Source organism: Petaurus breviceps, unplaced genomic scaffold, assembly GCF_028583685.1.
Source record: "Petaurus breviceps papuanus isolate PSGF00001 unplaced genomic scaffold, PetGlider_PUasm1.0 90784, whole genome shotgun sequence".
NCBI classification, from domain to species: Eukaryota; Metazoa; Chordata; class Mammalia; order Diprotodontia; family Petauridae; genus Petaurus; species Petaurus breviceps.
In genome coordinates this window covers 9,042,007-9,057,734 of record NW_027187345.1, presented here as the reverse complement: position 1 = coordinate 9,057,734, position 15,728 = coordinate 9,042,007, and the positions used below count along the sequence as shown (strand labels likewise).

The 15,728-nt window shown below is 39.7% G+C and overlaps 2 protein-coding genes across 6 annotated transcripts in view; both read right to left on the bottom strand.

Annotated features, from left to right (window-relative positions):
- Positions 1 to 5,428, bottom strand: part of LATS1 (large tumor suppressor kinase 1) — a 52,842-nt gene extending 47,414 nt beyond the window's left edge. For all 5 annotated transcript variants that reach the window (XM_069069704.1, XM_069069702.1, XM_069069705.1 and 2 more), the window contains exon 1: positions 5,145 to 5,428. The gene's annotated coding sequence lies outside the window, so the exon portion shown is untranslated. The remainder of the gene's footprint in view (positions 1 to 5,144) is intronic.
- A 3,772-nt stretch (positions 5,429 to 9,200) lies between these two features.
- Positions 9,201 to 15,728, bottom strand: part of NUP43 (nucleoporin 43) — a 28,006-nt gene continuing 21,478 nt past the window's right edge. The window contains exon 6 of the mRNA XM_069069742.1: positions 9,201 to 10,679. Within this exon, the coding sequence (XP_068925843.1) occupies positions 10,435 to 10,679 (245 nt within the window). The 3' untranslated portion in view covers positions 9,201 to 10,434. The remainder of the gene's footprint in view (positions 10,680 to 15,728) is intronic.

Below are 15,728 nucleotides of genomic sequence, written 5' to 3'. Positions count from 1 at the left end.
CTAGTCACTCTTTTCTCTTTTCCCCATCTTAGACTCCTTCATGAACCAATTTAACTCTATATGGTCATCTACTAGCATTCCTTAACATTTCACCAAGTTAGTCCTGCCAAGTCTTAGTCTTGGATCACACCCACCACTCACACTAAGCCCCACTTTCACTCCTACACAAGTGCTGCTAAACAAAGGTGGAAAAAATTAAGCAACAATTCTGATTGGATACACTACACATTTATGTTAAAAAAACTTCAACTGGACCCTTACTGCTATTGGGCAATCTTACTTACCTCCTTCATGCACTATCATATTATTCACAGCAGGTATACCCAATCTTTTCATCCTTCCCCAACCCTCTCAGCTGAGAACCCTGCTTCATATATTTAAAAAAAAAAATTTTTTTTGAGGTGATGCACTATGAGCTCCCTGTTTTCCTCTATTCCTCATCTCATATTCCTTCTATCACTACTTCCTCCTTCACCCCTATCTTATATGATGAAGTGATCTTATTTATCAAAGCTAAGAGATTCCATTCCATCCTGTCTCCTCCCTTCCACCACTTCCCATTCTATCCCACTTTATTTTCAATCTCTCCCTCTCTACTGGATGCTTCCCTACTGCCTCCAAATATGCCTGTTTCCCCTAAGCTCAAAAAACCCTCATTTGACCCTTCTACCTCCTGCTGACTATCATCCTATATCTCTTCTATCTACCCTTTGTGACTAAATTTGAAAAGGCCATCTACAACAGGCTTTCTTCACTTTCTCCTCTCTCACTCTCTGAACACTTTACAATCTGGCCCCTGACTTCATTATTCCACCAAAACTGCTCTCTCCAAAGTTACCAAAGATCTCTTAATCAACAAATACAATGATCTTTTCTCAATCTTCATTCTCTTCATCTTTCTGCAACCTTTGACACTGCTGATTACCCTCTTCTCTCTAGCTTTTTGGGACACCATTCTCTCTTGATTTTCTTCTTATCTGTCAACCACTCCTTCTTCATCTCCTTTACTGGATCCTCAACCTGATCACACTCCCTCTAGCCAAGTGTCCAACGAGGTTCTATCTTAGGTCCTCTTCTCTTCTCCACACTACTTCATTTGGTGATCTCATCAGTCCCATGGATTTAATTACCATCTCTATGCTGATTATTCTCAAATCTACCTAGTCTGCCCCATCTCTCTGCTGATTTCCAATCTCCAACTGCCATCCCGATATTACATCTGGAAGTCCAGAAGACAGATAAACCTGCACACATCCAATATCAAATAGCTTCCCCCTTTCCTACCTTCCTTATTATTATAGAGGGCAACACTATACTTCAAGTTCCCTAGGGATGCAACCTAGACTTCCCATTATCTCTCACCCCCACATATCCAATCTGTTGCCAGGTTCTGTCAATGCCACATTTCCAACAGCTCTCCAAAATTCCCCCTTCTCTCTTTTGACATTGCCACTGTTCTGGTGCAGGCCCTCATCACTTCACTTCTGGACTATTTTAATAGCCTTCCCCAAGGCTCTCTCCACTCCACCTCATCCTCCATTGAGTCACCAAAGTGATTTTCCTAAAGCATAGGCTTGACTCTGTCAACCCCCCTATTCAATAATCTCTTTATCACCTCTAGGATTAAACATAAAATGCTCTAATTGGCATTTAAAGTTCTTCATAACCTAGCCCTCTCCTACATTTCCAGTTTCTTTATACCTTACTTCCTACCATATACTCTTCAATCCAGTGACACTGGTCTCCTTGATATCCATGAACAAGACACTACAGCTCTGTCAATTTTCTCTGGGTATAAAACGAGAATAATAATAACGATGATGATAACTTACTACCTCACAAGGTTGTTGTAAGACTAATACTTTGTAAAGCATAAAGCATTATGAGATTATCAGTAATATGATAAGTGAAAAAAGTCAACAGTACTGTCACAGACACTATGTAACACAAGAAAATTCTGAGAGCTCCTGAGACCTCTCTCGGGTTTTTTCAAGCTTTGTGCTGAGCTTATTCTTAATTAAAACTTGAATAGCAAGTGTCTCAATTTCTTTCTAGGGCAAAATTCTCATTCTCATCACCTGATCACCCCACCGTTTCTTTGTCATACAATTACTTGATTACATCCTTTAATCTTGTTCTTCAGAGTCTCTCTTTAGTTATATCTTGTCACCTGTTCATACCCATCATGCATCTTTCCATTACACTCTGCGTGATGTTCATCTTTAATTCTTCAGAGGAAATTATGAACATTCTTTTCAAAGAAACAAAAAGCCTCATGGTATAACTGCTTCGATTACAGTATTGTAAGAGTCTACACAATATTAATAACATTTCATTCATTTACAAATAATTAACTGTATTTTATTACGTTGGATATAAACAATCTCTAGAGATCACAAGCACATATGAATCACTATTACTCTCAAGCTGAAAACAAAACTGGATTGCCATTTCTATTGATAAAAATATTAACTAATTAAATAATTTCTATATTAAAAAAAATTCTCAATACTTAAGCAAAGGATATCCAAAGTAGGCAAATAACTAGCTAAGTAACCAAAGCTGGCATTGTTCCAAGAATATAATCATAAAATATCAGAACAAGAAGAAAAGTCATGGGTAAGTTAAACCCACAGAAGAGAATCCAAAAATCTCACATATACATGTTGGTAGAAGCTTCTCCATGAAATTTTGAACAATGGCAAGGCATGTTCAATAAACATTCACCCATCAGAAAGAATGTGCCTTACCCAGCATGTGCCATGACCTAGTTTCCTGCAGTAGTTGCTGATCAGAGGAGTACAATGCCACTTCCTTTACTGTTAAGCCAGTCAAATTCCTTCATTGCCTTAGGGAATCAGGCAGCCTATTTACCTGTCTGTCAAATTTATAAAGGAAAAAATAACCCTAGTTATAGAAACTACAAATGTGGGCATTTTCGTATAAAACAGGTACTCAAACTACAACTTTCTGTCTTCTTCTTTTTCCTGAAAGTGAGAAATGTTTTGAAATCTAACTTTTAGCGCAACAACATCCTATCAAAATAAATCATTTGAGATTCAATTAATTTTCATAACCTCACCAAAACATACAAATCAAAAGTCAATTCCTAAACTTTACAAAGATACATTCTTGGGTCACTGGGGAACCTAAGCTAGGGATATCAAATGAAATTAGAAAAGTTATATTAAAGTAAGAAGTAAGAATCAATCAGATTGACTAGGTTACTTCTTCAGCTCCTAATCAAATCAAAAGAAGAGGAAGTGGGCTTGAGAATTTTGATGATCCCGATATGCTCAAGGATGAAAAAAAATAAAAAGGTCACAGATATTCCTTAGAAAATATTTACTCTGCCATTTACTAAAGAAGGCATTAGGTAGACAGATTCCCAAATGGTTTTTAGAAGCAATCAGGCCTGAGTTTAAATGAATAGGAGTTTTAAGGAGGTAAATTTCAGCTCAAAATAAAGAATTGTAATGAATAGAGAGCTGTTCATTACTGAATGGGCTGGCATAGCAAGTCTATAATAACAAATAATAACTAACAATGCACCAAGGTATATAAATCCCTTTTCTCACAAAACTCTGCAAGTTAGTATGTTTTTATTTCCATTTTACAGACAAGAGAAACTGAAACTCACAGAAGTAAAATGACTTGTCCATGCTCACATAGTAAGTTGAAGAAACAGGAATCAGAACTAGATTATTTGTTTCCCAAGTGCCATATTCTTTGCACTACACTGCCTCATCACTCAATGTTTAAGCAGAACCTGGACTGATCACCTGAAAGGAATGCCACAGAGCAGAAGTTTTTAATCTTTTTGGTGTCATGGACCCTTTTGGCAGGACAGTGATGCCTACAGAATAATATTTTTTCAGAATAATATTTTTAAGAGCATAAAATTAAAAAAATAGGGTTCCAAAAGAAAGCAATTATATTGAGAATATAGCTAACAAAACATTAAAAAAAGTTCAGTCCCCAGGGTAAGAACTCGCCAGAGAAATTCTTGCATAGTACTGGGGGTTTGGTTTAAAGCTCCTTCCAGCTCTGAAAATTTGGAAGAACTACCAATTTCCCCAGAAACTTTATTTTCACTCTATCTGATTTTTATATAAGAGGGAACAGCAACAGAATTAAACACTTATTGAGTCCCTAACTGGTGAAGCCTACCTACATAAACAGATGAAGTACGGTTATTATAACTGCACTTCTCCTGAAATGCAGTCTTTTAAACACAGTAAAAAGGAGAATTATCCATTATTCTTTTAGCCCTCCTATCTTCACCTCCATCATATATTCACCTTTTCTTTATTCAGTTGCTTTAATCATTACCATCAGTTTCCATATGTGAAAAGTAAGCCAATATTATAGAAGCTTTCAAGGCGTTAAAAAAAAAACATAAAAGTTTTCAAAAAGTTCCATGCATATAAATTTCCAGATGTTCTTTAAAGTGAAGATTCTTAGGGTACCATTTTCAATAGGAAATTATCTCCTAAAATACAGGAGGAAAAACTACAAAGGGGTTAATTTGGGATTGAGAGGGCACTTCATGAAGCTCAAAAGATTATTTATTGGTGCAGGGGCAGGGATGAAAGAATGCTTGGTGCCGTCCCAGTCATATGGAGTTTGGAGATTCCTATCAAGGGTGCTTTCCAGGGAGGGGGTCCTGGGTGGCTAGGCCAGGAAAGATCGCCTCAAGAGGCAATAACGGGACCAAGACCAGAAGACGAGGATGCTCCGGGAAGATGCACTGAGTCGGTCCCGCAGAGGTCCCGCGTCCCCGGGCACGCACTCATGGATAGCCTCCCGTCAGCACTATCCTCTGCCCCGGTCGGGCGGTTTTGGGTGAAGCCGTCTTCCCAGCCGCTCCACAGCCTCCCAGCCCGGGGGCTCTCCTCCAGGCACCGAGCGAGACCCAAACTCTCATCTTCTCCCGGGCAAAGCACAGCACGGGTCAATGCAACCCGGCCAAGCCAGGCCCGGGGCCGGTCAGCCTTGCCCTGCTCTCCCGCCGCCGGCGGTGGCCCCTGGACCCCCGCCAGCCTCAATGGGCGTGGGCCGCCGCAGCCACCGCCCCACCGGCCCGGGCCTCAGGCGGAGGAAAAAGCGGGCCCCACCCGCCCGGCCAGCCGCGCCGGACCTACCTGCAGGAGAGCGGGACTCCAAGGCAGCGACGTCCGCGGGCCGGAGGCCCGGCTCGGGCTGAATCTCGAACTCGTGCCGGGGCCCCCCAGGATCCAAGCTGTGCCGGGTCGGGGAGCTGAAGGGGGCGCCGCCGGCCACCGCGGCACGTAGCGGGGGGAGGGAGGGGCCGCAAGGACCGGACTCTCCCCTCAGCGCCGAGCCGCCACCGGCGCCGCCGCCATTTTGTCTTTCGCTCCGTGTCGCCGCCGCCGCTGCTGCGGCCGCACTCCGCTCCAGGTTTCCCGGATGTGGGCATTTCCCGGCGTCGCTTGCGCGCCGGGAGACGGGGCTGGGGGGGGGGGGGGGGATACGAAGGGGTGAGGAAGAAGAGGGCGGGGGCACGAAGTACTTGAGGTTTTACCTCTTTGCTTCCCAGTGCGCGCTATCGACTTCCTTCTAGGCTCACAGAGAGGCTCAGGCAGCTGTTGACCTTCGGCTTTCTGGTCGCCCGCGGGGTGGGCAAAGGAGCCAGCTGCTCGCTCTTCTCTGTTTTAATGCAGACAGGCTTTCTCTCCGAGGCTTTGACCCCCTCGCTCGGGTCCTTTGCAACTTGAGCTAACTCGCGACCTTGTCGCTCTCTCGCAGGCGTCGCCCCTTCCCTCCACCCCTCTCTCCCCCCAAGTCCCCAGCTGGGTTCATTTTGAACATCTCATCTTTTCCACGAGTCGCGGATGGGCACCTCTCACTCCGCTGGATGCTGCTCTGCACAGCCGCCGAAGGGGTAAGGGTTAGCCCTGCCTTCTCGGAGCCTGAACCTAGACGCAGGATAGTCGCTTTGGAGACCGTCTGGTTAAGCCCTTCATTTTTAAAAAAATGGAACGGAGCCCCTAGCAGGTTGTGAGTTGCGCGCAAAAAGTAGCACAGGTTGTACAGGACGGAGGTGAGCAATCTGAAGCCATACCCAGGGGTCCATTCCCCTGCATCGCAATCGATGCCTCTGAAATGGCACTTGTTAGTTTTGATCGTAAAGTTGACTTCCGAATTTAAGAAAAAATAATAAAAATCCTGTGAACTCCTAGAGCAATATGGATTGCACTGATCCGTAAATAGATTCCAGAGATCTTTAGGTATTGATTGCCCTGATTCGTGATAGATTTCAGAGATCTTTAAGTACTAATCATAAAATCAGAGGATGAGTCTTCTGGGAGTGAAGACTGATTGAAATGGAGAATAGTGTACTAAAAATTACCCTTAAAGGAGTGCAAGGGGATTTGGACAAAAGCCCGGGCGGCTGTAGAAGTAATAAGGAAGAAGCAACCATACAGTAGCTGCAGGAGGAAGCGAAGATTGCAGACGAAATTCGAAGAGGACAGAAGGGGGGGGGGGGCCAAAAAGACTGCAGCAAGAAGAGAATCATGAAGATGCTAGAAGCAATTGCAGAAAGGTAAAGAATCGAGAAAGCAGCTATATCCTGCCATGGAAGAGCGACTTTATGAAGATTATGAATAGGGGAAAACTTTTAACTGAAATTAAATATTTGAATATTATGGAACTCTTCGAAGAAGTTGCAGTAAATATGTGGAAGGTGGTTAACAGTTTCTTCTCTGAGGCTCCTGTATTATACTCACCTCAGACCAGAGAGCGAGAGAAAAGAAGGAAGGAGGAGATACATGTGAATACTCGCCAAGGGGAAAGAGCTATGTGGTGCACAGGAGTTTTGAGAAGTGTTTTAGAAAGTAGTGTGGAGGAGCGAGTCTCCACATAGGAAAGAGAGAGTAAATTAGATGAGTCAGAGGAGGAACTTGACTTCTGTACGATTTAAGGCTATGTTAAATCCTGGAAACATGACTTAAGAGACAGCGGAGCATGAAAATGAAAGTGGAGTCACAGCATCCTATAATAGGTCATCGCTGTGCAGTAAGATTACCAAGATACTCTCTTGATATTACTGATCATTATTTGACATGGGCTAGAGTTTCCCTAAGATGTTTGTGGAAAAGTGAGTATAGAGTGGAGTGCAGTGTAAAGAAAGGAGAATGGACAGCTTTGTGTCTGATTTGTGGGCATGCCTGAGTGAGAACCCTCAGTAGCTGATGGGTTTTTTTTTTGGTCTAGTTTCAGATCCCTAGGTATACTGGAGTTTTCTACTGGCATTGGTCGTGATTTATTAAAAGGTTCTTGCTTCATTTCCTTCCTCTTGCTTTTGGGGCTAGGTGTTTAGACTAGTGTGCTTCATTGCTGTTTTAAGCCCTCCCAGTACCCTTCTTAGCATTTTTATTCCATCCATTTTTTTAGTCCTCAAAGGAAAACAGCACATCCAGGGAAATGCCAGTGAATCCAGAGCTTGGCAAATGGTTCAAATTAATTTGAGTGCTGTAACAGATTCGAACTTGCTGCCTGAGAAGGTACAGGGGATTAAGTGTCAATGAGATTATGTGTGGCAGGGGGGTTGGCTGTTCTAGAATTTTGTGCCTTCACCATGTAGTGATTCCAGCAATGGGGAGCTATGATGAAAAAGCCTGGGCTTATTCATTCTTTATTGGATACATATCTGGTGGGTGTTTCTGAGGTTCTTGGAGTCTCTTCCACAGTAAACTTGGAGAGTGTGGGACACAAAAGGGATCCAAACACAGAACATGAATGACAACCAATTTGAGTTCCTTAATAATCAGTCACTTTGGGGTGGCCAGGTAGCACAGTAAGAGCGCCGGCCCCAGAGTCGGGATGAGCTGGGACCGAATCTCAGCTACTTAGCACCACAAGCAGAAATAACTGGCCGGGCAAGTTACTTAATCCCAATTGCTTTAAAAAAAAGTCACTTTTTTAGTTACCATGTTGCACTGCTGAATAAACATTGCACTTTTAGTCCACTAAAAACCTCAGTCAGATCTTTCAACTCTTCCTTTCTCTTGTACATTTTTCTCAACTTAAAAATTTCCAACAGTTTCACCACGGAGAGGAAGGTAAGAGACAAATTTAAATGGATGTTCAGTATGTCTAGCACAGCAAAGATGCAGCTCTCAACATTATTTGCTCCAAAGAGAACAATGAAGATGACAAAACACTTGAGTGCTCACTAAACTCTGATCTAAACTAGATCAGACTAGGTCTAGATCTAAACACAGGCATGTGTGAAGGACTGGACAAAGAATTAATATTCCCTTTCTACTTTCAGTTTTTAAAATAGGTACAAACCCTTCCATCGTGATTACTACTTAAAGATTACAGTTTGGAAGGCAGGCAAAGAGAGGCACAATCATGCATGAAGCAAAATAAAATGAGTAGATAGTGCAGGCACAGCCTAGTATGCATTGACTGTGGACCTGAAAAGGGAAATTAGTGTTCCAGGTTCTGGGGTCAGGAGTTGGTAAAGGTGTGGGATGAGAAAAATTTTAAATGTCAGCATCAGATTATCAAAGAACTGCAAAAAAAGTCAAACAATGGACGATGTCTAAGTTAATTATGTTAGGGAACCAAGTGTCCACTCCAGCTAATAAAAGCTGGTGTAGGGGTTTTTCTGTGACCCTTTGGGATCTATGACAATGTGGACATATTAGTTATAACCAACAAGCACAAATTCATAGTTAGTGCCTTCCCTCCCAAAATGCCTTGTGTTTTACTACTTGGTAAATACTTATCTTTTTTAAATTTGTTTATGCTCAATGTGTTTATATACACTTCATGTCTCTCCCCCCCATCTCATAGGCTGGAATCTTCTTTGTAAGCAGGGCTGGTTTTCAATCTTTGTACTTTTATCTCCAGTGCTAAGCACAATGCTTGGAGAATGGTAAGTACTTAATAACTTATTGCTCTATAATGTCTGTTCTAGATATGCAGTGTTAGACAAGCTCTACAGGGTGTTCATTCAGATGCATTCATACACTGAACTCTTCGTTCGTGCTCAGAATTACCTAGTATTTTAATTTGACTTATTTCTTTAATCAGAATTACTGAGTAGATGTCTTTAATCAAATTAATGGCCATATTTCATAGAAAAAAGTGGGTAGATGTATTCAGCTTTCAAGTTTTATTACAAAAATAAGTGAAATGTAAGGCAATACTGGAACAACTCAAAATCCAGTGAAAATATTTATTTAAATAAAAAAATAAAAACACTTCTTTTAGTAAGGGGGAAGGGGGCAAGGGAAGGATAGGGGAATATGAGAGGACAGACTGGGGGAAGTTATCAGTATGCTTGCCATCTTGGGGTGGGGGAAAGATGGGGAGAAAATTTGGAACTCAAAACCTTGTGGAAATGACGTTGAAAACTAAAGATAAATAAATTCTGAAAAACATTTCTTTTTATAAATCCTAAGGTAAATACATAGTTCTGTTATGTCAACACTGCTGTGACTTAAATTGCAATAGTTTAATGCAAACTGTTTGACCTAGTAAACTGACACAAATTTTCATTAGTGTGCTATAATGTTTCATATTAAGTTACCATTAACATCCTAGTAAAGACAACCCACCATGTGACCAAATTCATTACTTTTATGTTACCCAATGACAAAGTAAATTAGCTTACCAAATTTCCTAATTGCATTCAATGTAATTACACAAAATCACATAAAGATTTTAAAAATAAAATCTTTAAAGTTTAGTTCCAAGTAATATTCTTTTCTTCTCAAAAAGCAGACACATTTAGTGTAGGGGAACCAATGCTGAAGAGATGGAAATAAGTGATTAAGGATGAATAAGAGAATAAAACAAGATCACACTGGCCAGAGGTTCCTAAAGAAACATGAAACTGATAGATAAAGGAGAATTCCTCTCTTACTGAAGTAGGTTTGTTAGTTTCAGGGCCTTAGGGTAGTGCCCTTAATAAATATTTATTCCATACATATCAACAATGAAGGAAAGGTGGTCTTTTCAGTTGAGAAGGGAAAAGACAACGTAACTGGTGTTAAAACTCTTTGCCCTATCTTATCATCACTATTCTAACAATGAAAAATTTTAACAAACAAAACCTTAGAAAATCAGCTTATCTATGCTCATAATTTCTTCTTAAACATTACTGTAATGTAATGTGAAGATTATTGCAGCTAATTTTTAGAAGTTAAAAAAAAATTAAAGCATAACAGGAGCCCAAAGATATCTTTGATACTCTTTTGAATGTTCAAGTTCTTCTGTCATTAGACAAGTCTTACAATAAGTAAAAGGAACACCCAACTGTCAAAACTAAAAACTGTTCATTCATTTACTAATGACTCCACATTAAAATGGAGGTTTCCACCAAGAAATTTACATACAAGTTGGGATTCAACTGTTAAAACAGAAGCAAATCAAAACTTGGAACTAAGACAATATTCATGAGAAAAGTTGTCTAGTAACATAAATTGCTTCTGCATCAGTTCCACAAAGAAGACAAGATCCTAAAACGTCCAAACTGTTAACAGACAGTGTCCTATTTGGCAATAAGCTAGTAATCTCAATACGATCTTTTGCAGGATCAGTGCTGAGCCAGGAACTTATAAGGGACTGGTTAACATTATGCTGGTTACTTGAAGGATGAGCTAATAATGTGCTATTTCTTCCACCTGTGGAAAAAAAAAGTTAACATTATGTAAATAAATGTTAATTTGTGACCTTTTCAAATAATACATATATTTATATGTTTAAAAGGTATTTACTATTAGTATTTCTTTAATGCTCAAAATAAATTAGGTTGGTAATTCCATTATCCTAAAACACGAACAAAAGACTTATGGAAATGTGCCAATTGCTTGACAACTGATTTGTAAGTATGAATTAATCTCAAGTACCCATTAGATGACCTTAAAATGTTTATCAGAGCAGGCATTTTAAACTTTTAATCCTATCAATCTTTTTCTGTCCATCCACTGATAGTAAAATTGTCCAAAAAAAAAAGAAAAAAAAAGGAAATATGAACCAAAATTGTTTTTTTTTGTTTTTCGGAGGGGGGAGGGTAGAGCAACTAGGGTTAAGCGGCTAGCCCAAGGTCACACAGCTAGTGAGGCCATATTTGAATTCAGGTTCTCCTGACTTAAGGGCCAGTGCTCTATTCAATGCACCACCTAGTCGCCCCTAAAAATATCTTAAAAATTGGAGCTTAAATTATCCATTATGGAATTATCTCATTGTCATCTTTTTTTGATAGGTTTTGAAGTATATAGGGCTATTATACCTCATCTTGCTCTAACATGATTTTGATCTCCACTGCTAGGTCCTTATATTTTGAAATCTTTTTATTCTACATAATTTGGGGACTATGGACATTTGGCATAGAGACTCTGTTAAAAATGTTTTTCTTAAATTTTTATGAATCAGTGTTCTATCCAAGTGACTGGTCAATAATTTAATCTGAAAATGGTCTGGTTTCAATATAGTAAATTGTTTGAATTCTCCAGGATATTTTGAGATCTGTATTTATAGTAGGGTATTTGCCATTTCTCAGTCAAAGAAAGTAAGCTTTTAGTGTGTATAATCATAGGCCTCAGACCATCACTTGCTAAGCATTAAATAGGCAATATACTCTCAAAACCTCTGCATCGTTTCTACCATTTCCTTGCATAATCCACATTGATGAAATCCAGCTACTTAATGATAATCTGTCTGTAATTTTTGGTGGCAACAGTATAATCCTGAAAAACTTCCATAAACCCTTTCACTTCCCAAACAAACCTTCATGACTCAGCCTTTTATTCTATGCTTCTCTGTTGCCATATTATTGGCAGGGTTAATGCAGGTATTATCAGTGAAGGACCTTTTGATTCCACTTCTGAATTTTAATTATTTAATAAAGTCCATCTAAAGTATATACAGTGGTGTATACTTATTATCAACCTAATTTACTATTGCTTGGTAAAGTGATGGTGCTTATTCCAAAAATATTTTTGTAGAATTTTTACCTCATCTTGTCCTCTGTGAGTATCTATCAATCTATTCCTCAATTCTTGCCATGGAAATGCTAAATTTTCAATAGCTGCCTTAGGGTGACAAACCATATATTTTGTTAACATGATTTCTTACATTCATCAAGATACTTTCCAAATCTATTACGGCATATTTTACAACTCTAAAGATATATATCAACACATATTGCACTGATGTTAATTGCTTTCCATTCATAACTTTGATTTCTGGAAGCCAGTAAACTTCTTAATATATTCAGTCACAGCCTTACTGATATCTTTATGATCAACATGTCTTGCCTGGATATCGAGGAATTTCTAAGAATCATTTTTATCTACTGGCTCGATGTGACCTCCAGAATCAAGCTTAAAGTCTTCAGTCTATGTTTTTTTGGCATATATTCAGAATTTTAATGTTTCATTGATGCCTCTTGTTTTTACATCACATGCATTTCCCAAATATATCCTTGACTACCCAACAAGACTTCCCTTGAAACCAAAATTTAAAAAGGAAAAGTAGTTCAGCAAAACCAAAACATCAGCCATGCAAGAGAATAGGTAATATTCCACATCTGTAACTCTCCACTCCTTCACATAAGGAAGAGGGGCATTTTTAAAACTTTTCTTTAGTAAATCTTGGTCATGATAATTATACAGTGCTAGCTTATTTTTTAAAAATTTGTTTTCCATTTACAATGTAGTTATTGTATGTATTGTTTTACTGGATCTGTCTACTTCACTCTGTATCACTTTATTAAAAGCTTATTGTATTTTCTGGAATTTTCATTTGTTATTTATTATGGCACAATAATTACTCATTTCTTCATGTACTACAGTGTAATATGTTTAGCCATCCCCCCATCAATGGGCATCTAATTAATTTCCAGTTCTTTGTTACCACAAAAAGTGTTGCTATATTCTTTCTGGAAAGAATATGTGATCCTCCTATGTTTCTTGATCATTTTTTAAAAGCAAAATTTGACTTGGTAGAGTAAAAAAGTAGGATCTTTCCCAGCAAAGTATCTTTCATACATATGTTAAAAATTAAATATAACTTCATTCAATGATTCTTCGACAAGGTATAAAATGGAAAGATGCTTGTCAAAAAACATTTACTTCTATGGACGGCTAGTGGCACAGTGAATAGAGCACCGGCCCTGGAGTCAGGAGGACCTAAGTTCAAATCTGACCTCAGACACTTAATACAAAAAACTAGCCGTGTGACCTTGGGCAAGTCACTTAACCCCAATTGCCCTCTAAAAAGTAAAAAAAATTTAATTTACTTCTGTCATGGACTATACACAATTCAAAAGAGAATGGGCCAGTGATCCAAATAGGAAAAACAAAATGTATGAAAAATACAAATTTCCCAGACTATAACTTGCAGCTGGATGGCTAATTCATTAAATTAATCCATTAACACACCAATCTTGAATAAGCAATACAATTAAGCACAAAACTAAACCCAAATTGAGTAGAAGGAAAAGAATAGACAATTACTTTTGGAAAAGTGTATAGTAATTTTCAGTAATCTCAAGTTCTTCCCTGACACAAAAAACCAACTTTTAATGCATTAATATTTTTCTAATAATGCTATATACTTCCAATCACGGAACAGCACACTCTCCAAACAAAACATTACCCAAAAGGTAATGGAGAGATGTATAGGGGCATGAAGTTGTAGTATGTTACCAACAAAGACACAACACAGTATGTAAATTAAAGGACATTTTCCAGATTTTTATAAAATCAAAAGGTCAAAAACTGCACCTATAGAAGGAGCATACCTAAGAGATCACAGATCCACTAAACTGCTTAAGTATAACTTTCAATTATCTGACCTACTATGAGAGAATGGACAATATGGATAAATCAAACTCATGAATAATCCTTAATCTTCTTCTGGTTAACAGCTTCAAAAGCCTCCCTAAGAGTCAAGATAGCGGAGTAGAAACAGGACCTCCCCATGTGACCTTGGGCAAGTCACTTAACTCCAATTGCCCTCCAAAAAGCAAAAAAAAAAAAAAGGAAGAAGAAACAGGACCTCTGTGAGGCTCCAGCTCCCACCCCCCTCCAATACATGTAAAAGGTGACTGAACAAACTTTGGAGCTACAGAAGCCACAAAATGACACATAGAAGCTAACCTCCTGCTGAGGACAGCCCTGCAGGCCGGCAGGAATCGGCCAGCCCAGAGAACCTACCCCAGCCCCTTGGGAGCTAGAGGTCTTAGCCCCAGGGCAGCCTGACCAGCTGCCAGTTGGAGGGATTTCAGATCACCAGTAGCTATGGAGGTTTCCAGAATTATCAACCCATAGATGCTAAGGACAAAGTGAGAGGTTAGTGCAGTGTGGACTTTGGGATCCAGTAGTGTGGGAGTGCATTTGGCCTTTGCCCCTCGGGGATAGGATGGGGTGGGTGGGTATGTGAAGTGGCTGAGGTGCAGCAGCTGTGCAGCCGCTGTCACATGGCAGCTTCAGATCCTGGCCTGCAGATTGTAGGGGGACCAAGCAACCAGTCTGAGGGGTAATCACTCTTGCTTTAACCTGCTTCGATCTGGATTATAGTCTAGGATGGAGGTCCTGGGGCGTTTGACCAGCTTGCCAGTGTGAGGAGGCTTCAGAGAGGGCACCCAACTAATACCTTCAGCAGCTGAGAAAACCCCAGCTATTTGGGACAAAGCTCTCCTCTCTGGAAGCAGAGTCCTACTGTGGCAAAAAGCCCAAAAGTCAAGTAACTGAGTGGCAACATGACCAGGCAAAGAAAGGAAGCAAACCAAACAGAGCACCCCAACTTTACATTCCTATTTTGGGGACAAAAAGGATCAAAGCCTGGAACAGGAGGAAGACAGTGAAGTCAGAACTCTTGCACCAAAAGCTTCCAAGAAAAAGACAAGCTGGTTACAGGCCACAGAGGACCTTAAGAAGGATTTTGAAAACCAAATAAGAGAAATAGAGGAAAAATTGGGAAGAGAAATGAGAATGATGCAAGAAAATTATGAAATGAGAGTCAACAACCTGACTGAAGAAATAACACCTTAAAAAATAGACTTGGGGCGGGTAGATGGCGCAGTGAGTAAGAGCACCCCTGGAGCCGGGAGGACCTGGGATCGGTTCTGGTCTCAGATACTTAACACCCTACACAAAAAACTGCCCGTGTAACCTTGAGGAAGTACTTAACCCCAATTGCTTTAAAAAAAAAAAAACTAACTCAAATGGCAAAAGAGGCTCAAAAAGGCAAAGAGGAGAAGGCCTTAAAAAGTTGAATTTGACAGATGGAAAAAGAATCTCAAAAGCTCACTGAAGAGAATCCTTCAGAATTAGATTGGAGCAAATGGAAGCTAGTGACTTTATGAGAAATCAAGATACTATTAAACAGATCCAAACAAATGAAAAAATAGAAGGCAAGGTGAAATATCTCATTGGTAAAACCACTGACCTGGAAAAGAGATCCAGGAGAGATAATTTTAAAATTACTGGACTACCTGAAAGCCATGATCAAAAAAAGAACCTAGAAATCATCCTTCAAGAAATTCTCAAGGAAAAATGCCCTGATGTTTTAGAACTAGAGGGCAAAATAGAGGTTGAAAGAATCCATGATCACCTCCTGAAAAAGATCCCAAAAAGAAAACTCCTAGGAATATTATACCATGTTTCCCCGATAATAAGACACTGTCTTATTAAATTTTTGGACAGAAAAACACCAGAGGGCTTATTTTCAGGGGAGGGCTT